The following is a 25,485-nucleotide window of genomic DNA, read 5'->3' on the forward strand; positions in this document are numbered from 1 at the left end:
GTACTATGTCAATGTACTCAAGTAACCTGCCGACAATCGACAGGAAAATATGGCATCTTCTGTTCTCACTTCATTCACTTAAACCAAAGTTCCTTCCTTCTTTTCCTTTACCGCTCCTTTCTAAGGTCCTAAACCCAACCCTTCTTTTCTGTTACTCGACTTCGATTCCTCCTACAATTCCATTCTTGATTGACGCTTAGTGATCTGCAGCCCAGTTCAACATCTGCGTCCGGACCGTTTGCGTATAGATTTCATCATGGGGGACGCATCGACCATCGTCTCTACTATTGTATCTGGCTCTTTGGTGAGTCTAGCTTCTAACACCTCACTCAAGGCTCAGTCCTTATTGAGCCCTTCTGCAGCCCTACTAACAGCTCATTGCAGGAAGGTTCCATTCAGGAAAGAGATCAATCCTCCTCGGATGAGTCCCGGATAGAAATCATCTCCCCTGCCCAAGAAGTCTCTCAGCGCCGACAGACCCAGAAAGCGAACTTCGAAGCACTGTTAGTAACGATAGCCTACGGTCCTCATAGCTGATTACATGGAGGACTAATGCATTGGCAGACTCGCTAAGCGCGCGGATACCTGTGATGAGAAAGTTGAGGGCTCAGGTCTCCACGGCTAAGCTGTTCGCCAAAGACCAAGAGCAAGGCACGCTGGACCCTCGAGAATACCAGATAGAGCTGTTCGAAAGGGCCAAAACTGAGAACACAATTGCGGTTCTGGCAACAGGTACACCCACCTCCTGAGGTCATGCACAGCTGGTTAATCATACACAGGTGCCGGAAAGACCTTGATAGCCGTCCTTCTACTAAAGTACACAATCGAAAAGGAGCTCAATGACCGTGCCGAAGGGAAACCACGAAGAATCTCATTCTTCTTGGTCTGTCATTGAAGCCGCGCTTGATGTTCATGAAGCTGACGAGAACAACAGGTTGACAGTGTCACTCTTTCCTACCAACAAGCAGGGGTTCTGAGGAACAATCTAGATTCCAACGTTGGCCACATTTTTGGAGCCCTTGGTACCGATTTTTGGAGCCAGGAGACATGGGATGAATGCTTCGAAAAGTACATGGTCATTGTTTGTACAGCGGAAATTCTGCATCTATGCCTGCTTCATGCCCACATCAAAATGGAACAGATCAATCTTCTGATCTTCGACGAGGCTCATCATACAAAGAAGCATCATGCTTATGCTAGGTGAGGAATTGACTCCAGGTCCGGATGTTTCTAATTGACATTTTCTTCCCTGTCTAGGATTATTAGAGACTCATATCACCAAGTGACACTTTCGAAACGGCCGAGGATTTTTGGAATGACCGCATCTCCAATTGACACAAAGGGCGACATTGTCGATGGCGCTATGTAGGGCATAGATGTACCATAACCTAACTTGGCATCAGCTGATTCTTCATAGGCAGCTGGAAGAGCTTTTGGACAGCAAAATCGCCACAGCCTCTGAACTGTCCCAGATACACTCATTTATCCAACGCCCAAAAGAGGAGATGTGGATCCATAATAAACTTCCATCTCCTTTTGGAACAAAGCTGTGCAATCTTTTGGAGAGTAAATTTGGCGACATCGAGGACCTAAGGTCTGCATTCAGATTTGCCTGGCGTGCTAGCTCAGAGCTCGGTAGGTGGTGCTCAGATGGGATATGGAAGCAGGTCTTCTCAGCTAGCGTGCTTCCAAGGCTGGAGGGGAAATCGCAGGAGGAGATGTCGCGACTACAAGAAGCCAATGACATTGCCAGTACCCATACACTCAATGACCCAGATGAGCCAGGGGAGCTAAGCCCGAAGGTGCAGCTCCTACGGAAGAAACTCGCAGAACACTTTCAAGTAAATCCGGACACTAAGTGCATCGTCTTTACAGAAATGCGCTACACTGCCCTCATGCTGTTGGAGCTTTTTAACGTTCTAGGGGTACCTCGGATACGCCCTGGGCTGCTAATCGGAGCGCGGTCTGATGATGTGACTGGAGCAAATATCTCTTTTCGTCAGCAGTTCCTAGCCCTAGTCAAATTTCGCAGCGGGGAGATAAACTGCCTGGTAAGAGATGCGGCGGCAAATTGTGCGCACTTTCTGACTATCAGTAGTTTGCTACTTCGGTGGCTGAAGAAGGGCTTGACATTGCCGACTGTAACCTAGTCGTACGGTATGTTATCAAGGCACCAACCCTAGTTGAAGTGCTGACCCATTAGATTCAACCTGTTCAACACAATGATACAATACGTTCAAAGCCGGGGTCGTGCTCGGCAGTCAAACTCTACGGTATGTCCTTGGAGATACAAAGGTCTACAGGGCTGATGAACGGAAATCAGTATGCGAGTTTGATCGAGAGGTACAACCGTGAACAAGAGGACCGACTTCAACAAGTCCGAGATGCCGAAGTAAGCTCGCCCCAAGCCGACACAACCTCGCTAAGCTAACTTGATGAAAAGAACATAATGAAACTGTTTTGCGAATCACTCCCAGAAGACCGAATATTGAAGGGCAACGACTGGGTCTCGAATTCGTCACCCTCAGACGAAGTCGAAAGAGCGTATACCATCAAGAGCTCAGGCGCACGATTGACTTACCACTCTGCACTAGCTGTTCTAGCAAGGTATGCAAGTTCACTGGTAAGTATTATCTGGGATCTGGCTTCGCGTATAGGCCTAACCATCTACCACACAGCAATACGAAGGAGACCTGTCAGCTCAGGTTACGTATGTGGTACTTCCTGTCAATGATACGTTTGTTTGTGAGGTTATACTCCCGGAAAGGTCTCCTGTCCGAGGCCTTACCGGCAGTCCGGCAATGAACAAGTCAACCGCAAAACGATCAGCGGCTTTCGATACCTGCATCATGCTTCGGAAGCATGAGCTTATTGATGACCATTTCAACTCCGCTTATCATAGGCGTCTGCCCGCTATGAGAAATGCTAAGCTCGCTATCACCTCCAAGAAGACTAATCAATACGACATGCTGCTGAAGCCATCACTCTGGGCTTCTGGACGCGGCACGCTGGTGGACACATTTCATGCAACTGTCATAACATTCAGGCCTACTCAGCCACTCGCCCGGGAGCTGGTGAACCTAGTCTTACTCTCTCGGGAGGAGTTAACCGCCATGCCCCAGTTTCCCATATTCCTTGAGGAAGATGATATAGAGACTATGGTTCATTGCATCCCCTTGGAGAAGACCTGCGCAATTTCGGTCGAGCAAGTTGGCTCTCTTACTGAGTTTACATTGCGCGTCTTCCGTGATGTGTTCCAGAAAACCTACAGCTGCGAATCTGCGAATATGCCATATTGGCTCGCGCCAACAAATGTGCAAAGCGCTCCCGCAAGCGACATTGACTCGGCAGAATATATCGACTGGGATACTGTTCATCTAGTGAATGACAATGACGAGCTGGATTTCCCAGAGGATGTGGCACCGAGCACCCTGTGTGATCGGTTTGTGTTCGATCCGTGGGATGGGCGTTGTCGATTTTTCACTCTAGAAGTTGACCAGAGTCTGAAGCCTTCGGATCCTCCTCCTGATTTTGTGCCCCGTCGTCGATATATGAACAGTATCATGAACTACTGTATCAGCTTATCCAAAAATTCGCGAGCTAAGTTTCTGGCCAAATGCAATTGGGACCAGCCAGTCTTGAGAGCAGAATTGGTCCGCTTGAGACGAAACATGCTGGATAAAATGACAGATCCGGAGAAAAAGATAGCAACAAAGTGCTATATCTGTCTAGAGCCGTTGAGGGTTTCGGCGGTAAGCCACTAAGGTGATAAATGCTGATATTGCGTGGGCTGACAAGATCACAGATCCCTTCATCAGTTGCCGCTTCCTGCCTTGCTTTTCCCGCTGTTATTACAAGGATCGACGCCTATTTAATCACCATAGAAGCTTGCCGCGAACTTGAGCTGGTGGTGTCACCCGAGCTTGCTCTTGAAGCTTTTACGAAAGATTCAGATAATACCGAGGAGCATCGGGCCCAGCAAATTCACCTCCAAAGAGGGATGGGAAAGAACTACGAACGTCTTGAGTTCTTGGGTGACTGCTTCCTCAAGATGGCAACTTCAATCTCACTCTTTGCGCAGTACCCTGATGATGATGAATTCGACTACCACGTCAGGCGAATGTGTCTTATCTGCAACAAGAATCTGTTCAACACTGCGGTCAAAAAAGAGCTTTACAGGTACATCCGCAGTCAAGGATTCTCAAGGTACCGGCTCATTCTTCATGCTGTGTTAAGCGAGGCAACGCTGATTACTCTTCATAGACACACTTGGTACCCGGAAGGCCTTACTCAAATAAAAGGCAGAGATTTGTCCAAGAAACTTCTCGCTTCCGCTAAACACCACCTCGCGGAGAAGACAATTGCGGATGTTTGCGAAGCTGTGATCGGAGCGTCTGTACTCGCAGGTGGCGCTGAGCACCGTTTTGATATGGCTGTCAAAGCTGTGACCATCCTCGTCGACAACCAAGACCACGAAGCTTCAACTTGGAAAGATTACCTTTCGATCTATACTATGCCCAAATATCAGACTCAGAGCGTGACTGGGTCTGAGATAGAGCTTGCTCGACTAGTTGAAGAGAAAGTCGGTTACCGCTTCAATTACCCAAGGCTTCTTCATTCGGCTTTCACGCATCCTTCTTTCCCTGCGGCTTGGGCCACTGTACCATGCTATCAGAAGTTGGAATTCCTCGGAGATTCCTTGTTCGACATGGTTTGTGTGGAGGACTTATTCGCCCGATACCCGGACAGAGACCCCCAATGGCTTACAGAGCACAAGGCAGGACTCCTATGCTAGGGTTTTGTGAGGAGGGTACTAAATGTCGCGCAGATGGCTATGGTCTCCAACAAGTTCCTCGGAGCTCTGGCAGTGAAACTCAAGCTCCACAAGCATCTCAGACATTTCAGCAACCCATTGCAGTCTCAGATATCCAACTATGTAGAAGAAATCGAGGCCGCCGAGCTGGAACACGAAACCGTGGTTAACTTCTGGACCGAGACCACTGATCCGCCAAAGGTACGCTTCGCCATTTTATTGTGTTAATGTTTATGTTCCCTGACATCAGTAATCAGTGTCTGCCAGATATGGTAGAGGCATACCTCGGCGCAGTGTTTGTCGACTCGAATTTTGATTTCAACGTGGTCGAAGACTTCTACAAACGACACGTGAAGCCATACTTTGAGGACATGGCCATTTACGATACCTTTGCAAACAAACACCCGACGGTAAGCACCTGCCCAGAATATCTCGATGACACAACATCTAATCATGCCACAGACATTCCTACACAACCGACTGGCAAACGAGTTTGGCTGCACAGACTATTGCCTTAAGGCAGGCGAAATACCTGCTGTAGATGGAGAGCTCCCGCGTGTTCTAGCCGCCGTGATGATTCATGATTCTGTTATCGCTGAGGGCCTTGCTTCATCTGGACGCTACGCCAAGATCAAAGCGAGTGAGAAGGCGCTGGCGATTTTGGGGGATATTGGCCAGGCCGAATTCCAGGACAAGTTTAACTGCAATTGTCGGGAAAAGGAGGATACCCAAGAGATCGATCCTGGAACAGCAATCTGAGATAGTATGATCTAGTATCATGATCCCGGAGGAGCTAACGGGTTTTGTACCAAGGTAAAGACAATACTGGATAAAATGTGAAAATGTTGGAATGTGGAAAGTCAGAGTGAGCTATGAAGTGAATCGGCGGAGAGACCCAAAGTAAAGCCAACGGTTTTGGTCACGTGGAAGCAGGAACCAAAGGACGTGGCCGGGCACTAGTCTAGGGCAGGACTAGCGCCATTTCCCCCCTGAAAGCAACCAAAAAAACACGCCTCTTGAGTCTGCCGCGTCTCCCAGTGCCATATCACCGCTTCGAACACAACGCAACCTCTGGACAGGTAGCACCTTGATAGACAGCCGGACGACTTGTCGGACGGACAATAGTTATTTAATCTTTCTTTTCCGTTCTCCGCTTCTAGCGCTTCAACATATTCGCCATATTCGTCGCCTGTTCGGAGCTACCACCGCCGCCGCTCTTATCCCACTCCGTATCGATTGTTGCGGCCTCAACAACCTGTCGTCGCGAAGTGTTCCTTAGTTCGCTACCTACCATTTACCTTTATAGAACGCGCATAATACCTCCGGACTTGCCTATCGATGACATAGTCGGGTTACATTCCATAGATAATCGCGATGGAGGTCGCCTCTAACGGGGTACCTGACGGTGTACCCACCGCCATATCCCAAGGACCTTTGGTCGACCCAGAGACTGTCGTGCAGTACCTAGTCGATGTGCTGCAGGTGACGTTGGGCGCGCTGAAAAGCGAGCTTGAGAACACTGGCAGTCTTCTGTCGAAGTCTAAGTATAGTGAGACTGCGCAGAGGTGTATGCGGTTTGCGTCAGAGTCACAGGTCGCGCTCTATGTACAGAAAGACCTCGTCGCTTCGGAAGATGCGAACGGAACTGTGGATGGCGAGGGTACGTGAAAACTGCTTACTGTGTTTGCGCCGATAAAGAGAAAAGTACTGACATGGTGATGTATTCTCAGTGTCCGTCGCCCAGTATGTCTATACCCTATCGACCGAAATCTCGTCCTCGTCGACCACTGTCGCGTCGGTAGCTTTTATCAAACGGCCCACTGCAATCGATCCGTCACTGCCTATATCCTCCCAAATCCAGGTTATGAACCTTCCCGGTCCGGCATCCCTCAATAACACGCAGGCGCAGCAAGGCGCTGTGCTCTCGCCATTCGAGATCCTGCATTTGCTAGTTCACCACGGACTTAGCCCGTATTTCGAAGCCAATACTCGCAACCAAGAAGGCGCTACAAAGACGAAGATTGATACGGATGCTAAGACTGGAGTTCCCGGTACCAAGAAGAAATTCGCGGAGCTGGAACTTTTGCTTCTGCACGCTCAGCAGAATGTTGAGATTCCTGCGCTGAACCTGCCCGTTCATGAAGTGGTACAAAACGCTCTGATGGAAGCAGAGAAGCGGGGCGTTAAGCCTTCAGTGGATTTCATTGATTCTACGCTGTTAGAGAGCAGTGCCTTTATTAACAGCATCCAGAATAATGTGAACGCATGGATCAGATCCATTCAGACCATTACCAAAATGTCTCGTGACGCGGACAGCGGATCAGCGGCTCAGGAGATCAACTTTTGGCTGTCTATGGAGACTGCGCTCGAGGGTATCGAAGACCAGCTGCGCGGTGATGGGGTTGTGTTGACTATGGACATCCTCCGACACGCAAAACGTTACCAAGCTACCCTCAGTTTCGTTGCCGACACTGGTCTGCGCGAAGCAACTGATCTAGTTCAGAAGTATAACCAACTGATGCGTGATTTCCCCCTCGACGAACTCCTCTCTGCCCCTAACCTTCAGAAAGTCCGAGACTCGCTTACCCTAATCTTTAATCACCTGAACAAGAAATTGAAAATCTGCCCCTACCCCATCAAGCGTGCTCTTGCACTCGTGGAGGCCATCTCAGGCGATCTGGACGCGCGTATCCATTCCTTACTCAATGGCCGGACCATCTTGCACCTCGATTTCCGCGAATTCCGTACGTTAATCAAGATCACCGATACCATCTGGAAGACCTGGGACGAAAATCTCAAGGAGTTTACAAATGTTGCCCGTGAGTCCACTCGTCGACGAAATGAGAAGTTCATTCCTATCAAGATCAATGCTCGTCACGAGAAGACCCAAGAACGATTGAACTACATCAACACCTTCCGTGTCAACCACGAGCAACTTCAAAGGACCATCGCAAATGTCCTTGGCCCGAAGAGCACTTCTGCTGGAGATGCCGCAGCGGGAGCAGGAGCTGACGGTGCTGTGATTGTTGAGGAAATCGGTGATGTGGATGCCGTTGAAGAGGTCGTGCAAGCCTACGGTGCTCTGAAAAATATCGATGTGCTAGATGTCTCTCCAGTGGGAACACAGAACTGGATCCTAGAGGAGATTGCTTACAATGAGCGAACATCTCGAGTCGAAAACTCGATCATCGCTCGCCTACGTGACCGTCTGGCAACAGCAAAGAATGCGAATGAGATGTTTCGCGTTTTTTCCAAATTCAACGCCCTTCTAGTCCGACCCAAGATTCGCGGTGCCATTGCCGAATACCAGACCCAGCTCATTGATAACGTCAAGCAAGATATTTCTGCACTACACGAGCGGTTTAAGCAGCAGTATGGTCATTCAGAAGCCCATGCAATGGCTCAGTTGCGCGATCTTCCCCCTGTTTCGGGTGCCATCGTTTGGGCACGCCAGATTGAGCGTCAATTAGACGGGTACCTGAAAAAGGTCGCTGATGTACTGGGAGATGACTGGCACTTGCATTCTGAAGGCCAGAAACTTCAGGCAGAGGGTACGCTTTTCCGAAGGAAGTTGGATACCCGCCCAGTCTTTGAATCCTGGTTGCACGATGTGCAAAGACGGCATATCACGATCTCCGGTCGACTTTTCAACATCGTTCGCAACAGGGCCGCAGGAAACACCTTGGATCTCGCCGTCAACTTCGATGCTCAGATAATCGCACTCTTCAAAGAAGTTCGGAACCTCATCTGGCTCAATTTTCAGGTCCCTCATGCTGTCAGCAACATCTCGAAAGAGGCTAAGAGGGTGTACCCGTACGCTATCAGCTTGATGGAAAGTGTCCGTACCTTGCTTCAAACAAACCGTCTGATCTTGACAATGACGGATGTTGCGATCCTGTTGAATGGATACATCAATGATACACAAAGCATGATTGTGAAGGGAATCCCTCTCAGATGGGAATCTTTCGTTCACTCATACGAGTTGCACGTGAAACAAGCGGGCTTGGCTAACGGCGCCATCGATTCGGTGATTCCTGGTAGAGGTGAAAGCAAGCATGTCCAGTTTGTACGAGAGTTCGCAGGCTCAGCTTCCGTTCTTCAGCATAAGACTGCGGTGCTGGTGTCTATCAATGATACCATTCAAAAAGCGGTTCTTGAACTCAAGACCTGCCCGTACGAGCTTTCTGCTTTTAAACAACGCCTCGACGCGATTCAGATTGCCGTCGACAAGCTGAACCTGGAGAACTACGTCAACCTAGGATACTGGGTGCACCATCTGAACCAGAAGATTGAGGCTATCCTCAGCGAGCGGCTGCACAAGGCGATTCGTGATTGGACCAACTCATTCCAGGAAGCGAGAAACGGCCAGCAGTATCTGCAATTGGCTAACGGAGCAAGCGAGGGAGAGGCCCTCACAAACCGCATTGAATTCCCAGAGCTTACTCACGAAATCTCCATGCGCAATCAGCTACTTCATCTTGACCCGCCTCTCCAGTTTGCTCGTGCCACTTGGTTCTCTCACTTTGACGCTTGGCTCGGCGTAATCTGCAACCTGGAGAAAATCAAGGCATCCCGTTACTCGATCTCTATTGAAGTGCAAAAGGTGCAACTGTCGGAGTCATGCTTCGCTGACCTTCCACAGCGTTGCACTGAGGAACTGCAACTCGTTTACACTGCTATTGAGACTAGACTCAAGGCGGTGTCCGAGTATGTGGACAAGTGGCTGCAATTTCAGTCCCTTTGGGATTTGCAGTCTGAGCAGGTCTATGACATACTAGGCGATGACTTATCTCAGTGGCTTCAGCTCCTGCAAGAAATTCGCAAGAGCCGAGCCACCTTCGACACATCAGAAGTCAGCCGGTCGTTTGGCAACATCAAGATCGACTACGAGCAAGTACAAACAAAGGTCAACGCAAAGTACGACCAATGGCAACACGAAATCCTGCTCAAGTTCGGTTCCAAGCTTGGGAACCGCATGAGAGAAGTCCACTCCGAAATTGCCACTGCTCGAAGAGACCTGGAAGGCCAGACGTTGGAAGCCGCTTCTACGGCCCACGCTGTCTCTTTTATCACAATCGTTCAACAGTGCAAGCGTAAGGCAAAGGTCTGGGAGCCTGAAGTCGATCTCTTTAGGCAAGGTCAGGCCACGCTTGTCCGCCAACGCTATCAATTCCCGAACGACTGGCTTCACGTTGAGAACGTCGATGGCGAATGGGCGGCTCTCAACGAACTTCTTGCTCGCAAGAGTAAGATTGTTCAGGATCAGACCGAAGGTCTACGAGCGAAGATCGTCGCCGAGGACAAGGTCATCAATGACAAGATCGCCGAAGTCATTGCGCAGTGGAATGAGGAAAAGCCTGTGTCCGGCACTATTCCACCGGAAGAGGCTTCTCGCTCTCTCAGCTCCTTCCAGGCACGTCTCGAATCCCTCCAGTCTGAATTTGAAATGGTATCCAAGGCAAAGGAGGCCCTTGATCTCCCTGCAAGTGCGGAATCTTCTCTTCCTGCAATTCTGGAGGAGGTCCAGGACTTTATGTCTGTGTGGGCGGCTCTTTCGACTATCTGGAAGAGTCTCAATGACCTTAGGGATACACTCTGGACTAGCGTCCAGCCGAGGAAACTACGCCAGTCTATCGACAGTCTTATCAAGATGACCAAAGAGATGCCCAGTCGAATGCGCCAGTACGCTGCCTTTGAGCACATTCAGAATGTTCTTCGTCAGCTATTGAAGGTTAATCCTCTGCTCTCGGATATGAAATCGGAAGCTGTGCGAGAAAGACATTGGCTAAAGATCTACAAAGCCCTCAAACCAGGGCAGAGGTTTTCTCTGGTCTCTCTTACCCTTGGAGACGTTTGGGATCTGCAACTCGTGTCTAGCGAGACGATTATCCGGAATATCATCGCACAAGCCCAGGGCGAAATGGCGCTCGAAGAGTTCTTGAAGTCCGTTCGCGAGACCTGGCAAAATTATTCTCTCGACCTTGTCAACTACCAGAACAAGTGCCGTTTGATCCGCGGTTTCGACGATCTTTTTGCCAAGTGCAGCGAGAACCTGAACTCCCTGCAAGCCATGAGGCATTCACCTTATTACAAGGAATTTGAGGAGGATGCTTCCTCCTGGGAGGACAAGTTGAACCGCGTCCATGTCCTCTTCGATGTATGGATTGACGTCCAACGACAATGGGTTTATCTCGAAGGTGTCTTCACCGGCAATGCTGATATTAAACATCTCCTGCCCTTGGAATCCAGCCGTTTCCAGAACATCAATTCCGAGTTCTTCGCCGTGATGAAGAAGGTATACAAGTCTCCGTTCGTGCTTGACGTTCTCGCTATCAATGGGGTTCAAAAGTCCCTAGAGCGACTGGCAGAATTGCTCAACAAGATCCAGAAGGCTCTTGGTGAATATCTGGAACGGGAACGTGTCTCTTTCCCCCGGTTCTACTTTGTCGGTGACGAGGATCTCCTCGAGATTATCGGTAACAGCAACGATATCTTCCGCGTCGCAAAGCACTTTAAGAAAATGTTTGCTGGTCTCTCAGGCGTTCTTATGGATGATAACAGCAACATTGTCGGTTTCACGTCCAAGGAGGGCGAAGAAGTTAGACTGAAGAAAGAAGTCAACCTTCTCAAGACCCCTAGGATTAATGACTGGCTAAGTGCTCTTGAAAGCAACATGAAGTCAACGCTCGCAGAGCTCCTCGGTGAAGCCGTTGAGCAGTTCGAGCCACTCTACAACTCATCGGAAGTCGACCGCACCGCCTTCGACGACTTCATCGCCAACTACCCTGCTCAGATTGTCGTTCTTGCTAGTCAAGTCGTGTGGACAAATGAAGTACAAAAGTCACTGGAGAACGGTGGCACTAACCTCCCTGCGCTTTACGAGGCTCAGGTCAGGGTGCTTGAACTGCTAGCAGTCACTGTCTTGGGAGATTTGGATGCAATTGCCAGAAAGAAATGCGAGCATCTCATCACGGAGTTCGTCCATCAGCGCGATGTTATCTCCAAACTGATAGCCTCGAATGCCACATCTCCAGCACACTATCTCTGGCTGCTACAGATGCGCTACGTCTACCAAGCCGATGGCGACTTTCTGCAGCGCCTGTATGTTCACATGGCCAACGCCAAGCTGAACTATGGGTTCGAGTACCTGGGTGTTCCCGAACGCCTTGTCCGCACGCCCCTTACAGACCGTTGTTTCCTCACCCTTACCCAGGCTCTGTGTCAACGACTTGGTGGTTCTCCTTATGGTCCTGCAGGTACAGGAAAGACGGAATCCGTCAAGGCCCTGGGTCTTCAACTTGGTCGTTTTACTCTCGTCTTCTGCTGTGACGACACATTCGATTTCCAGGCCATGGGCCGTATTTTCCTCGGTATTTGTCAAGTTGGTGCGTGGGGTTGTTTCGACGAGTTCAACCGTCTTGAAGAGCGTATTCTTTCGGCCGTTTCTCAACAAATTCAGAACATTCAGATCGGTCTAAGGATCGGAGAAACCGATGACAAGAGTCAAATTGAGCTGGTGGGAAGGCGCTTGAGCGTCAACCCGAATACCGGTATCTTCATCACCATGAACCCTGGCTATGCTGGTCGATCCAACCTGCCCGACAACTTGAAAAAGCTGTTCAGAAGCGTTGCAATGTCGAAGCCAGACAAGGAGCTGATTACCGAAGTCATGCTGTTCTCGCAAGGTTTCAAGCAAGCCAAGCGACTGTCACAACAGACGGTGCCATTCTTCGACCATTGCTCAACTCAGCTGTCAAAGCAAGCCCACTATGACTTTGGTCTGCGTGCCCTAAAGAGTGTGCTCGTTAGTTCAGGAGGTCTCAAGCGTGCCCGTATCGCCAATACAGACGGTGACCTTGGACCCGACGAGATTGTGGAGCCTCAGATCATTGTGCAGAGTCTTCGAGAGACCATTGCTCCCAAGTTGGTCCGCGAAGATGTAACCACCATGCTACAGATTCAGGAACAAGACTTTGCTGGTGTGGAATACGTCCCGGCCAACTATGAGAAGCTTACCGCTGCCATCAAAGAGATCGCCCGCGAGCAGCACTTTGTCGACAGTGAAATGTGGATTACAAAGGCTCTGCAGCTGTATCAAATCCAGAGCATCCACCACGGTGTCATGATGGTCGGCAAATCTGGATCTGGAAAGTCATCCGCTTGGAAGATCTTGCTCCAGGCTCTTCAGCGCGTTGAGGGTGTCGAAGGAGTTTCTCATATTATTGACTCCAAGGTCATGTCGAAGGAGGCACTGTACGGTAGCTTGGACAGCACTACACGAGAATGGACCGACGGTCTCTTCACTGGTATCTTGAGGAAGATCGTGGACAACCTCCGTGGTGAAGACACAAAACGGCACTGGATTGTGTTTGACGGCGATGTTGACCCGGAGTGGGTTGAAAACTTGAACAGTGTTCTCGACGACAACAAGCTACTGACTCTCCCGAATGGTGAACGTCTGAATTTGCCTTCCAATGTTCGCGTCATGTTCGAAGTCGAGAGTCTCAAGTACGCCACCTTGGCTACCGTCAGTCGTTGCGGTATGGTTTGGTTCAACGAAGATACCGTGACGCCCTCAATGGTCATTGAGAACTATGTTCAGTCCCTGAAGACGAAGACCTTCGAGGACTTGGATGATGATAGCGCGCCCGCAGGCCAAAGTGCCGTCAAGACTCAGGATTGCCAGAACATGCTATCAACCATACTTCAACAGCTCCTGCAGACTGATGAGCTTGTCCTCAAGTCTCTTGAAGAAGCCATGAAGTACAACCATATTATGGAGTTCACCGAAATACGCGCCCTCAACACCATGTTCAGTCTATTGAACAAGGCTTGCCGCAATGTCCTTGAATACAACATCCAGCATGTTGACTTCCCCCTTGAGTTCGAGCAGATTGAGTCCTATGTCTCCAAGAAGCTCCTGCTCGCTCTTGTCTGGTCTTTCACTGGAGACTGTCCTCTTGCCGACCGCAAGACTTTCGGCGAATTCGTGTCTGGCCTAACCACGATTGACCTACCGCTTGAGAGCAACGCTTCTCTCATTGATTTCGATGTAACTCTTCCCAAAGCTGACTGGACAAGCTGGCAATCTCAAGTTCCGTCAATCGACATCAACACCCACTCCATCACGCAGACCGATGTGGTTATTCCCACAGTGGACACGGTCCGTCACGAGGATGTTCTCTACTCGTGGCTTGCAGAGCATAAACCATTGCTGCTTTGCGGTCCTCCAGGTTCCGGTAAAACCATGACGCTGTTCGCCGCTCTCCGCAAACTGCCAAATATGGAGGTTGTTGGTCTTAACTTCTCTAGCGCCACAACTCCAGACCTCCTCATCAAGACCTTCGAGCAGTACTGTGAGTACAAGAAGACACTGAACGGCGTCATCATGTCCCCCAGCCAGATTGGTCGGTGGTTGGTCATCTTCTGCGATGAAATCAACTTGCCTGCCCCCGATCGATACGGAACCCAGCGCGCGATTTCATTCCTGCGTCAACTTGTGGAGCAGAATGGATTCTGGAGAACCTCCGACAAGACCTGGGTTACCTTGGACCGTATCCAATTTGTCGGCGCCTGTAACCCTCCCACCGATGCAGGACGTACGCCTCTCGCTGAGCGTTTCCTCCGTCATTCTCCGTTGGTCATGGTTGACTATCCTGGTGAAATTTCGCTCAACCAAATCTACGGAACGTTCAATTCTGCGGTCCTCAAAATTCTCCCGTTGTTGCGTGGTTATTCCGAGTCTTTCACTAAGGCTATGGTGCAGTTCTACTTGGAGTCTCAAACACGCTTTACTCCTAAGATACAGCCTCACTATGTGTACTCTCCTCGTGAGCTTACGCGATGGGTCCGCGGTGTGTACGAAGCCATCAAACCGCTCGAAACCCTTAGCGTGGAAGGTCTGGTCCGTATCTGGGCACATGAAGCCCTTCGACTTTTCCAGGATCGTCTCGTTACCGAGGACGAAAGAGCATGGACCGCGGATGCTGTTCGCCGAATTGCACTTGAAAACTTCCCTACCATTGACCACGAACAGGCTCTGAAGGGACCAATCCTTTTCTCCAATTGGTTATCCAAGAACTACGTCCCAGTGGAGCAGGAGCAGCTCCGTGAATTCGTCAAGGCGCGTCTCAAGACTTTCTGCGAGGAAGAGGTGGATGTTCCTTTGGTCCTATTCAACGACGTCTTAGAACATGCGCTGCGCATTGATCGAGTCTTCCGTCAGCCTCAAGGACACCTTATCCTCATTGGTGTAAGCGGAAGTGGTAAGACGACATTGTCCCGCTTTGTTGCCTGGATGAATGGCCTGAAGGTCTTCCAGATAAAGGTCCACGGCAAATATTCTTCTGAAGACTTCGACGATGACTTGAGAAATGTCCTCCGCCGTGCGGGTTGCAAGGGCGAGAAGATCTGCTTCATCATGGACGAGTCAAACGTTCTAGACTCTGGTTTCCTTGAACGCATGAACACCCTTCTAGCCAACGCCGAGGTTCCCGGTCTGTTCGAAGGCGATGAATTCTCCGCTCTGATGACCGCCTGTAAAGAGGGCGCCCAACGCCAGGGTCTTATCCTCGACAGCCAGGAAGAACTCTACAAGTGGTTCACCCAGCAAATCGTCAAGAACCTGCATGTTGTGTTCACCATGAATCCTCCCGAGGAAGGCCTGTCATCCAAGGCTGCAACCAGTCCCGCCTTGTTCAACCGTTGCGTGCTCAACTGGATGGGAGACTGGTCCGACCAGGCTCTTTTCCAGGTTGGCTCGGAACTCACACAGTCAGTCGACCTGGACAAAGCCAACTTTATTGCTCCTGATAGTATACCCGTGGCGTACCGCGAACTTACCTTACCGGCTTCCCACCGCGACACGGTCATAAACTCCATGGTTTACATACATTATTCGCTGCAAAAATTCAACCAGCGCTTGCAGAAGCAACAAGGGAAGACAACGTACCTTACTCCTCGCCACTACTTAGATTTCGTCGCTCAATATGTCAAGCTCTTCAATGAGAAGCGAGAAGACCTAGAGGAGCAACAAAGGCACTTGAACGTCGGTCTTGAGAAGCTGAGAGACACTGTCGAGAAGGTCAGCGATCTTCGTGTCAGCCTTGCCCAGAAGAAGACGCAGCTGGAAAACAAGGACGCCGAAGCCAATGAAAAGCTGCAGCGCATGGTTGCAGACCAGCGCGAAGCAGAACAACGCAAAGCAGTCTCGCTAGAGGTACAGGCCGCTCTAGAGAAACAGGAAAAAGAGGTCGCTACCCGAAAAGAAGTCGTTCTTAGAGACCTCGCCAGAGCCGAGCCTGCCGTCGCGGAAGCTCAGAAGAGTGTGAGCAACATCAAACGTCAGCATCTCACTGAAGTCCGTTCTATGGGTAATCCGCCGGCCAGCGTTCGCCTTGCTCTGGAAGCTGTTTGTACTTTGCTTGGTCACAAGGTTGATAGCTGGAAGACAATTCAGGGTATCGTGCGAAAGGATGACTTTATCGCAAGCATCGTCAACTACGATAATGAGAAGCAGATGACGAGGAACCACAGACTGAAGATGCAGAAAGAATTCCTCTCCCAGGATGACTTTACATACGAGCGTGTCAACCGCGCCAGTAAGGCGTGTGGTCCTCTTGTTCAGTGGGTCGAAGCACAGGTCAACTACTCGGAGATCTTGGATCGGGTTGGACCTCTACGTGAGGAAGTCGACACGCTTGAGGAACAAGCCGAGCAGACGAAGGCCGAAGCGCAAGCTATCGAGAACACTATCAACGATCTTGAGAGCAGTATCGCCACTTATAAGACGGAGTATGCTGCTCTCATTAGTGAGACTCAGGCAATCAAAACTGAGATGTCGAGAGTGCAGTTCAAGGTTGACAGGAGTGTACGTTTACTCGACAGTCTGTCATCGGAACGCACCCGTTGGGAGGAAGGAAGCAAATCCTTCGAAACCCAAATCAGCACACTTGTCGGCGACGTTCTCATTGCTGCGGCTTTCCTTGCCTACGCTGGTTTCTACGATCAGCAATTCCGTAAGGCAATGGTTGACGACTGGGTTCAACAGCTGGTTCAGTCTGGAATCAGCTTCAAGCCACACAACCCGATCACTGAATACTTGTCCAACGCAGATGAACGTCTGGCTTGGCAAGAACACTCCCTGCCGGTCGATGATCTCTGCACTGAGAACGCTATTGTCCTGAAACGCTACAACAGATACCCGCTCATCATTGATCCCTCTGGCCGCGTCACCGAGTTCCTGCAAAAAGAGAGCGCAGACAGGAAACTTACAGTGACCAGCTTCTTGGACGATTCCTTCGTCAAGCAGCTTGAGAGTGCCCTGCGTTTTGGAAACCCTATCCTCATTCAGGATGCGGAGCATTTGGATCCGGTTCTTAACCACGTTCTCAATAAGGAATACCAGAAGACCGGTGGCCGTGTTCTTATCCAGCTCGGTAAGCAGGAGATTGATTTCTCGCCCTCATTCAAGCTCTTCCTCTCTACGAGAGACCCCTCTGCGTCCTTCCCACCGGATATCTGCAGTAGAACCACATTTGTCAACTTCACTGTTACGCAGAGCAGCTTGCAGATCCAGTCGCTTAACGATGTGCTGAAGCATGAACGTCCTGACGTCGACAAGCGACGCTCCGACCTTGTCAAGGCCCAGGGAGAGTTCAAGGTCCATCTGCGCAAGCTTGAGAAACGCCTGTTGCAGGCTCTAAACCAGTCTCGTGGCAACATCCTTGATGATGACCATGTTATTGAAACCCTTGAGACTCTCAAGAAAGAGGCTGCAGAGATCTCGAAGAAGATGGTTGAGACCGAAGGAGTCATGGCCGAGGTGGAGAATATCACTCTCAACTATAGCATCATCGCTCGCTCGTGCAGTGCCGTGTTCGCCGTGCTGGAGCAACTGCACCATATCAACCACTTCTATCAGTTCTCCCTGCAATACTTTGTGGACATCTTCAACTCGGTCCTGCGCGAAAACCCACGCCTCAATCAAGAGAAGGATCATGCCGCGCGTGTCCATATCATTCTTCGAGATCTGTTCGTTACTACCTATCAACGTACCTCTTTGGGTGTCATTCAAAAGGACCGCATTACCTTGGCCATGCTTCTAGCACAGGCGGCTCCCTATACAATGAACAAGAGCATTATCGATATCATCCTCGATGAGGCAACGAAGGGAACTGATCTATCGGCCGATCCTGAGGCCAAACAACAGGTAATGAACGGGCTCGCGAACATGTCACTCTTCAAGTCGCATCTCCCATCGGTCAGTGCTGAACAATGGGAGCAATTCCTGAATGAAGAGCTGGCTGAGAACTATGTGCCGGCTGTCTGGGACGAGGACACCTCGGAGTTCGACCGACTGCTACGATCACTGCTCCTCATCAAGCTTTGCAGGATGGACAGGTTCGTGCCAGCTGCCGAGCGGTTTATTGTTGCCGTCTTTGGCCGTGAGCTGTACGAGGGAAGCACGGATCTGAAAGATATCGTCGATCAGGTCACGGCAACTGCACCTATTTCTCTTGCCTCAAGCCCTGGGTTTGACGCCAGTTACAAGGTTGATGCCCTCGTCGAGCGAATGCACGCAACCTGCGCGAACATCGCCATGGGTTCCAACGAAGGTCTTGAGAGTGCTGACAAAGCGATCAGCAACGCTGCTTCTGCCGGAACCTGGGTGCTGGTCAAGAACGTGCATCTGGCCCCCTCGTGGCTGCAAAGTCTGGAGAAGCGTCTCGAGTCGCTCAAGCCCCACAAGGACTTTAGGCTCTTCCTTTCCATGGAGTCTAGCCCTAAGATTCCAGTCAACCTCATCCGCGCCTCCCGTGTACTCATGTACGAGCAGCCTGCTGGTGTGCGCGCAAACATGAAGGATTCTCTATCCTCTTTGAGTACGCGGGCCAGCAAAGCGCCTGTTGAGAAGGCTCGTGTTTACCTCCTGCTCTGCTTCCTTCACGCCGTTGTTCAAGAGAGGCTCCGCTACGCCCCAAGCCTGGGCTGGAAGGGCTTCTGGGAGTTCAACGATAGCGACGTAAGTACCTTCTTCCTACTTACCAGTATCCTTCAACATAACTAACCTGCCTCAGTACGAATGCTCCGCCTATATCATCGACCACTGGGTCGACACGGTTGCCCAAGGCCGTTCTAACGTCGCACCCCAGAAGCTCCCGTGGGAAATGATCCGCACCCTTGTGACAGAAATGTACGGCGGCAAAGTTGACGACAGCGAAGACTTCCAGCAGCTTGAGCGCCTTGTGCATAACTTCTTGACTCCTGCCGCCTTCGAAGACGAATACAAGCTCGTCTCGGGCGTTGAAAACGATGAGTGCCTCACCCTACCAGGGGAAACTGGTATGCGCGACTTCGTCGCCTGGGTCAATCGCCTCCCAGAGCGCGAGCCTCCCACCTACCTAGGTCTTCCTGCGAACGCGGAGAAACTGCTCCTGGTGGGACATGGAAATAAGATGATTTCGGATCTGGCAAAGGTGACGTCGTTGTTGGATGAAGGGGAACAGTTGATGATCGATTCTTGAGCGGCAGCATGTTTACTTTCTTGTATTTTTGCTTTTTTTTGTTCCATTTTGCCTGTTCGAGTTGGGTTCATACCGCTGGCGTTGAGCGGCTTTTTTTGTGTCCATGGTGCCTTTTTTGTAATATCCCCCATACATCGCATGTTCTTATCAAATTACATGTCCTGTTAGAGTATAGATTTCTTCAAGAAACAGTTTCTAGCGCATTCTCAATTCCTCCCTACGTACGATGTTGTTCAATATGATGACTTGACTCGCACTGACAGCGGCCCTCTTAGAAATCTTGAGCCGCATGGTTTGGTTAGGGCTAACATCCCTTCTAAAAAAAGAGCTACACAAGTCGCTCAAAGCACAACCAGCGGCCTCAGAAGTCAAGCTTTCGTAACTCTTCCCACGTATCGAGCTCGAAAGCGAGGAAGGAGCGGCCGTCGGCAGCATGCGTAGTTTCCTATTCTGCTGCCATAAATGAGGAAGGAGCTACTCGGTGCACACAACTCCGGGTCCTCCTCAAAGGGCCAATATGGCAAGCACGACGGACCTCTGGTCTCCCTGGCATCCCATCGTTCCTTCCCTTTCAGTGTACTCAAACGAGCAGGAACTACGCCCAGGGTTGTACCTTCCTCGTTGGACAAGTTGATAGGTGAGCGTACAGGGTAGGAACTCTCCATCGTTCCTTCTAAACCCTGCATGACACTAGAATATATACACTAGGCACCTAGTAGATAACCTTACCCAAGACGACGCGGCGAGAAAGTTAATCGGGGTCCAGGCTTGCTTGGCTTGCCCAGAGTCGCTTCTTTAAGTCGAGGGAAGTTGGGGAGGTCAAATAGGGCTGTTTTGTTGTCTCAGATAGCTTGCAAAAGGACGCTACGATATGCGTCAGCGATGGATGGCGGTTGATAACGGTAGTAACAACATGATCTCCGGCTCTCAGGTCGCTGCTCTAGGGACTTGCGGTAACTTTGGGGTAGCCAGGATACAGGAATTTCAAGTCTCTGGTTGTCTTCTCAGAGCAGTACATCACCTCTAGAGACATCCACCGACAAGATTAGAGAAAGAAGAACGCCGATACAGACCAAACCGCCCAGACACATAAAATAGACCCTAACCCACCTCCATACCCAAGCAGGCCAGCCGTTGCACCCAACTCCAGCTACTAAAGTAAACCTAGAACACCACATTCCCCATGAAAAACAAAATCGTAACTCCGACGACCGCACAGCGGACTTAATCTAGCGTTCCAATAAACACAACCGAACGATAGATAACCAAGTGGATAGACACTTCAGAACCCGTATATTGTGCTTCCCATCTGCATTTTAAAATATATCGTCAGCGTGTATTGCAGATAGAGCATATGGGAGGTAGGAGATGGATCGTACTTGGTTCAACGCGTAGCAAACCTATTTTCACGGAGGAAATGCATTAGCAGCTAGATTATAAAAGATTCCGGTTCGAGAATTTGTAATAGCTGTGCAAACTCTAGCACGAGCAGACCCCAATGGCCGGTAGATAGGAAAGATGGGCGGGCAATGAATAACTCACATCCTGCGTCGTGACCATCTAAATCCAAGAAAGAAATGTTAACCCTGCTCTAGCCTTGTTATCCAACACTAGACCTAGACGCATACCTTCCTATCGACTCTCGGGGTCCGAGCCGAATCGAGTATGAGCACGATGTGTCTGAGGATCTGCCCAGTAGCGGTGTTAGTAAGATACTTGTATAGTTCAAGGAAGAAAAAACTGTGAACCATGCGAATAAGATAGAATAACTGAGAAATAGAGAGAATTCGGGAAAGGCGTGAGCATACCTCCGTTAGACGTTCTTTAATGACCTTGCGGATCTCGTTGTATATTTCTTTGCGAATTCGGTAAACGCCACCACTTCGGGCAAGGCGGCTGGTGATACTAAGTGTTAGTTAAAAATAAACTTATCATCCTAATGTGAAGGTCAGGGGATTCTAGGTCTTAAGAATTCGTCGTGTTATGTTGAAAAGCCACATACCGAATAGCAGGGCGTGCTGATATGTGTTAGTGCCTGATTTTCTAGCGAGGCGGGTAAGACCTACTAACGCCCATAATATTGCCCTTCAGCTTGCTACAGACACAGTGGTTGTTAGCACACTTGTCTGGCGCTTTTGTGTGGCGGGGGAGCGGTTGAGTAGAGCCTGTTGTGTTGGGATCACGTACTGGTGCCGCTTATAGCGAGCTAGAGTCGCTAAGCCAGGCCGAGTGAGCGCCATATTCCGGATATCAAGAGGGAAGTAGAAGTAGAAGTAGAATTTGGAGTTAGCAGAGGAACGGGGGCGAAGACGGCGTTGTATATATTCTTTCAGAGTGAAAAGCGGAGATGCAGTAGACCTGAGAGAGTCGGGAAGAAGAATGGAAGGAATGATAGATGCGTTTTTATAAGATGAAAATAGGATAACACTGGGCAGGGCATGTGGTCTAACACAAGGGCCCTAGGCCGTTGGGGTTTGACTCAGAGCGATATCTTGATATTGAGAGCCGGATTGAATGAGCAAGTTAAAAGTGATGGATAGCATGGCATTAAACTGGCATTATGCAGTATTAAACGACTTGGTTTATAAATATGTAATTCTCGTAGCACGTATAAGTAGTGAGTAGACACTCGAACGCCGGGGAGACCCAGGAAACATGGAATGCTATGTACGCGAAGCATTTAGGAGATGAAGGTGGCTTCGGAGAACATGGTTCCTTCTTCCGTGAACTCGTTTTCGCCGACCTTGAGCTTCAGGGTGAGTTTTTGTTGAGGGGAGTACTGCAAGTTGTTAGCCGGCGCAACTACTATATAATAAGATGGGCTTACCTGGAAGATGTACGGCCGTGTACCGGCGACGCTGCCGGCAATAGTCTTGATGAAGCCTGGTACTTCGGCCATGACGTCGATGCGGTCTAGCTTAGGGCCGAGGGCGCCGTCAACCTCCGCTGTAACGGTCTTTCCGTCCTTGGTCTTGCCTTCCCACACCCACTTGATAGACTTGGGCTCTGGCCAGTCACTAGTCTCATCCTGCGTCGTTTCTGTGTGTGTTGCGGTGTTGGTGGTGCCCGCATAGATAATCTCTCCGTCCTTGACAATACCGCCAACATTAACACGAGTTGACCCATAAGACGGAGGGGTTGTGAATTCCATCATGATAGCGGAGAATGAGGGGGTCTGGAAGTTGATAAAGTTCCACCGCGAAGCTGTTCCTGTTAGCAACAGTCAATTCGTACAGGATCAGCGAACCTACCCGCATGGTGGGGCTTCATCCCCTGAAGCGCTTGGGAGAACATTCCCCGACCCTTCATATCGTAGGTCTTGTCCCCCGTCGTGATAGTTCCCTCCACATTGCATCGGGGCCAGAAGGCATGGCGCATGGAACCCCAGGGGTTCTCTGGGTCGGTTCCGAAGTAGGTGGTGCCGTCCTTGCCGATGGCGAAGCCGGGGGAGGCGCGGGTGAAGGTCAAGTTGACGAGACAGCCTTCGTTGACAGCAGACTTGAAGGTGTAGGCATTTCCCTCCTCGTTCAGTTCCAGGGAGATGTTATCTCCGGCAAACGAAAGCATGCTCTCGTCGAACATGTAGTTGTAGATCGGGTCGGAGAACCAGATGTGGGGTCCATCGCCGGTGGTGTTGAAGATCTTGCAATTAAACTGAGCGGTAGTGTGGATGCCACTGGATCAACCTATGCGTTAGATAAGTGTGGTAACTAGCGGTTGACGGGACGGTTGCTGCTCACGCGATGTTGCTGTAGATGATCTGAACCATGACCAGGGTGCCATTGTCGGCCATGACATAGTATGTCTGGGTCTCTACATTGGTATACTGGTAGGCCCGCCACCGGAGATGGTCCTTGGTGAGCTCAGTATAAGGGGTATCTGCTGTCTGTTGCTGGGAAACAGGCTGAATGGCCTCGGGGCCATAGATCGGTTCCTGCGTGCCCGCAACCGAGGCGAGACTACACGAAAGTTCATTAGCAAATCAAGAAGTACAATGCAGTGGGCAATTGCAATCAAGGGGCAGATTAAGAGGCAATAAAGGGAGCACTTACGTGGACTTGAGCCAATTCATGATGGGCAGAAAGGAGGTTGTTGGGGGAAAGATGGAAAGGGTCCAGTGAGAAAGCTCTTGACTGGGAAAATCGATAGCGCGGGGCCCAAAGGGGTTCCAAAGAATAATGGGAGCTCGCCATAGGGGATGGGCTGTAACTTCCGCGGCTAGAGAAGAAATGTGACCAACAAATGTAACTGGTATAGTCTCTACAGGTAATCCTATGTGCTCTCTACTTCTATCCTGATTGTAACTCTTGCTGGACCCTGAATCCGCCTTGATGGTTTTCGAAGTTCGTGAAAAGCTCAGCTATGACGTTCAGCACTTTTGTTTCTAGGCAGCTCCGACGGGAAAGAAACTCCGCTCCGATTTACGCTCCGGAGCATTTCAAAAAACTTAGCCGCCAATATACGAAGGCGAAGGAGTCTAGGCGACGTCGACGAACTGATATCAATCAACCACTCCGGTTTATAATAAATCATGGCGAAGAAGGCATTGGCAAAAGATCAGATTGTGAAGCTCATTGTGGGCGCTGGTCAGGCTAGTCCTAGTCCTCCTGTCGGTCCGGCTTTGGGTAGTAAAGGTGTGAAGAGTATGGATTTCTGCAAGGTACGGACACGCAATGCTCTTCGATGGTGTCGGGTCAATGATATACTGACCGATCCAGGAATTCAATGCTAGGACAGCCCACATCACCACCGGCGTACCGATTCCCGCCCGCGTTACCGTCCGCCCTGATCGCTCCTTCACATTCGACCTCCGCACTCCCACGACGACGTATTTGCTATTGGAGGCTGCCAAAGTCGAGCCGCGCAAGGGCCGCGTTCGTGGGGCTCAGAACCCCGGGCATGAGAGCGTTGGCACCGTTTCACTCAAGCACGTCTACGAAATCGCGAAAATCAAGCAGAGCGAGACGCGATTATCAGGATTGAGTCTGGAAGGGCTTTGCAAGAGCGTTATTGCTCAGGCCAAGTCTGCTGGGATCAAGGTTGTTCCTTGAAGGACTAGGAAACAAACGAGGAGACGCCCGCCGAGAGAGTGGTGATATTTGCATTGTACAGCAATTCTGGACTTATGATACTGGCGTTCTGGAGATGGGATTGTGACACGATGTACTGTACTATAGGTATTGCATGCGATAGAAACCGCACCTTATTATTATCAAGAGACGCCTGCTCTTGGGGACGGAGTACTCCGTAATTGTGCAACGACCACGGTGAATGACGGTATGATCTGGTCAAGGGTCAAACTTAGCTCAGACGACGGTGATGACTATTAGAATCACTGCCATGGTGACGGAAGATCATGTCCATGTCCAACAGCTTGGCAGCAAACGCAGGAGCAACAAGGAGGACCCGAAATATGTATGCCAATTCGTAATGATCGTATGCTTGGCGGATTCTCACTGGAGGGTCGGAAAGTCGGATAGGAGAGTTCGGACTTTTGACTTGCTTTACTCTGAGGCTAAGATTGGCTCCAGTTTGAATCCCCCACAGTTTATGAGGTCTCGATCCTCGACCGGACGGAACACGCAACGTTGAACGGGGTGACGGAATTCGATATCCCTCAGATGCTCGGCAGTTGGGGTTGATATCATTTTTCCAGAAATGGAATAGAAATGATTGCCAATAGGATGAGCAGATTGGAGGCTGTACCCCGTATTCAGGCTGCTTCGGCATGCGTCCCAGGTGGCTGCACATTCCGCCCGCATTGGTCGCTTCTCCAGATCGGTGAGGTTTTCCAGAAGCAGCCGGGGTCCATTCCTCCTTGAACAAAGTTAAGCCGAGAATGGCATTATTGTCATTTATTATGCCTGGTTATTGCTTGCTTTCAAAGTAACGTAGGCTGAGGCAGCTGATTGTAGTCATCAAGGTTGTCAACGACCGTCTCCGCGAGTTTCCGGATGCTTTGGAGTCATTCTTATGCTAGTTCTATATTAATCGGCTTGGCGGGACAATCTGCTTCAAGGGAAGAATCTTGATCGTTCCTTTCGTAATCGAACTCGTCATCGAGATCTCTTTATTTCCCCTTGTCTGCTCCTCCTCAAGTTCTTGATGCCTTCCGGATGGAAGATCGCAGTCTAAAATAGCCTCTGG

General features: G+C 50.2%; 6 protein-coding genes across 6 annotated transcripts; 3 read left to right on the forward strand and 3 right to left on the reverse strand.

The window, feature by feature from the left end:
- Positions 1–256: 256 nt before the first annotated feature.
- Positions 257–5,682, forward strand: BJX68DRAFT_274791 (putative RNA helicase/RNAse III; the record flags this gene model as incomplete). Its single annotated transcript, XM_071047729.1, has 16 exons — positions 257–304; positions 385–503; positions 605–732; positions 780–883; positions 935–1,200; positions 1,258–1,365; positions 1,418–2,051; positions 2,151–2,152; positions 2,204–2,273; positions 2,444–2,623; positions 2,679–3,752; positions 3,806–4,206; positions 4,264–4,777; positions 4,829–5,014; positions 5,071–5,223; positions 5,276–5,682. The coding sequence occupies 16 exons, from the start codon at positions 257–259 to the stop codon at positions 5,570–5,572; spliced, it is 4,284 nt and encodes a 1,427-aa protein (XP_070901062.1). The 3' UTR covers positions 5,573–5,682.
- A 177-nt stretch (positions 5,683–5,859) lies between these two features.
- On the forward strand, positions 5,860–19,540 carry BJX68DRAFT_45893 (dynein heavy chain). Its single transcript, XM_071049216.1, has 3 exons — positions 5,860–6,473; positions 6,544–18,836; positions 18,892–19,540. The coding sequence occupies exons 1-3, from the start codon at positions 6,188–6,190 to the stop codon at positions 19,336–19,338; spliced, it is 13,026 nt and encodes a 4,341-aa protein (XP_070901063.1). The 5' UTR covers positions 5,860–6,187; the 3' UTR covers positions 19,339–19,540.
- Positions 19,541–20,954: 1,414 nt separating this feature from the next.
- BJX68DRAFT_265160 (uncharacterized protein) lies at positions 20,955–21,578 on the reverse strand (the record flags this gene model as incomplete). Its single annotated transcript, XM_071045180.1, has 5 exons — positions 20,955–21,026; positions 21,147–21,234; positions 21,341–21,356; positions 21,405–21,433; positions 21,526–21,578. 5 exons carry the CDS (start codon positions 21,576–21,578, stop codon positions 20,955–20,957), a joined length of 258 nt encoding a protein of 85 aa, XP_070901064.1.
- A 283-nt stretch (positions 21,579–21,861) lies between these two features.
- BJX68DRAFT_233469 (survival factor 1 family protein) lies at positions 21,862–23,553 on the reverse strand. The gene is made up of 5 exons (XM_071039626.1): positions 23,391–23,553; positions 23,079–23,297; positions 22,590–23,014; positions 22,166–22,542; positions 21,862–22,117 (listed from the first exon to the last, which is right to left on the reverse strand). Exons 1-5 carry the CDS (start codon positions 23,408–23,410, stop codon positions 22,019–22,021), a joined length of 1,140 nt encoding a protein of 379 aa, XP_070901065.1. The 5' UTR covers positions 23,411–23,553; the 3' UTR covers positions 21,862–22,018.
- A 70-nt stretch (positions 23,554–23,623) lies between these two features.
- Positions 23,624–24,514, forward strand: BJX68DRAFT_45913 (mitochondrial 54S ribosomal protein uL11m). Its single transcript, XM_071049217.1, has 2 exons — positions 23,624–23,998; positions 24,057–24,514. Exons 1-2 carry the CDS (start codon positions 23,870–23,872, stop codon positions 24,387–24,389), a joined length of 462 nt encoding a protein of 153 aa, XP_070901066.1. The 5' UTR covers positions 23,624–23,869; the 3' UTR covers positions 24,390–24,514.
- BJX68DRAFT_45949 (uncharacterized protein) lies at positions 24,515–25,402 on the reverse strand. Its single transcript, XM_071049218.1, has one exon. It carries the CDS (start codon positions 25,087–25,089, stop codon positions 24,640–24,642), a length of 450 nt encoding a protein of 149 aa, XP_070901067.1. The 5' UTR covers positions 25,090–25,402; the 3' UTR covers positions 24,515–24,639.
- Between the last annotated feature and the right edge of the window lie 83 nt (positions 25,403–25,485).

The sequence above is a fragment of the Aspergillus pseudodeflectus genome, assembly GCF_044049435.1.
Source record: "Aspergillus pseudodeflectus strain CBS 756.74 chromosome Unknown BJX68scaffold_13, whole genome shotgun sequence".
Classification (NCBI taxonomy): Eukaryota; Fungi; Ascomycota; class Eurotiomycetes; order Eurotiales; family Aspergillaceae; genus Aspergillus; species Aspergillus pseudodeflectus.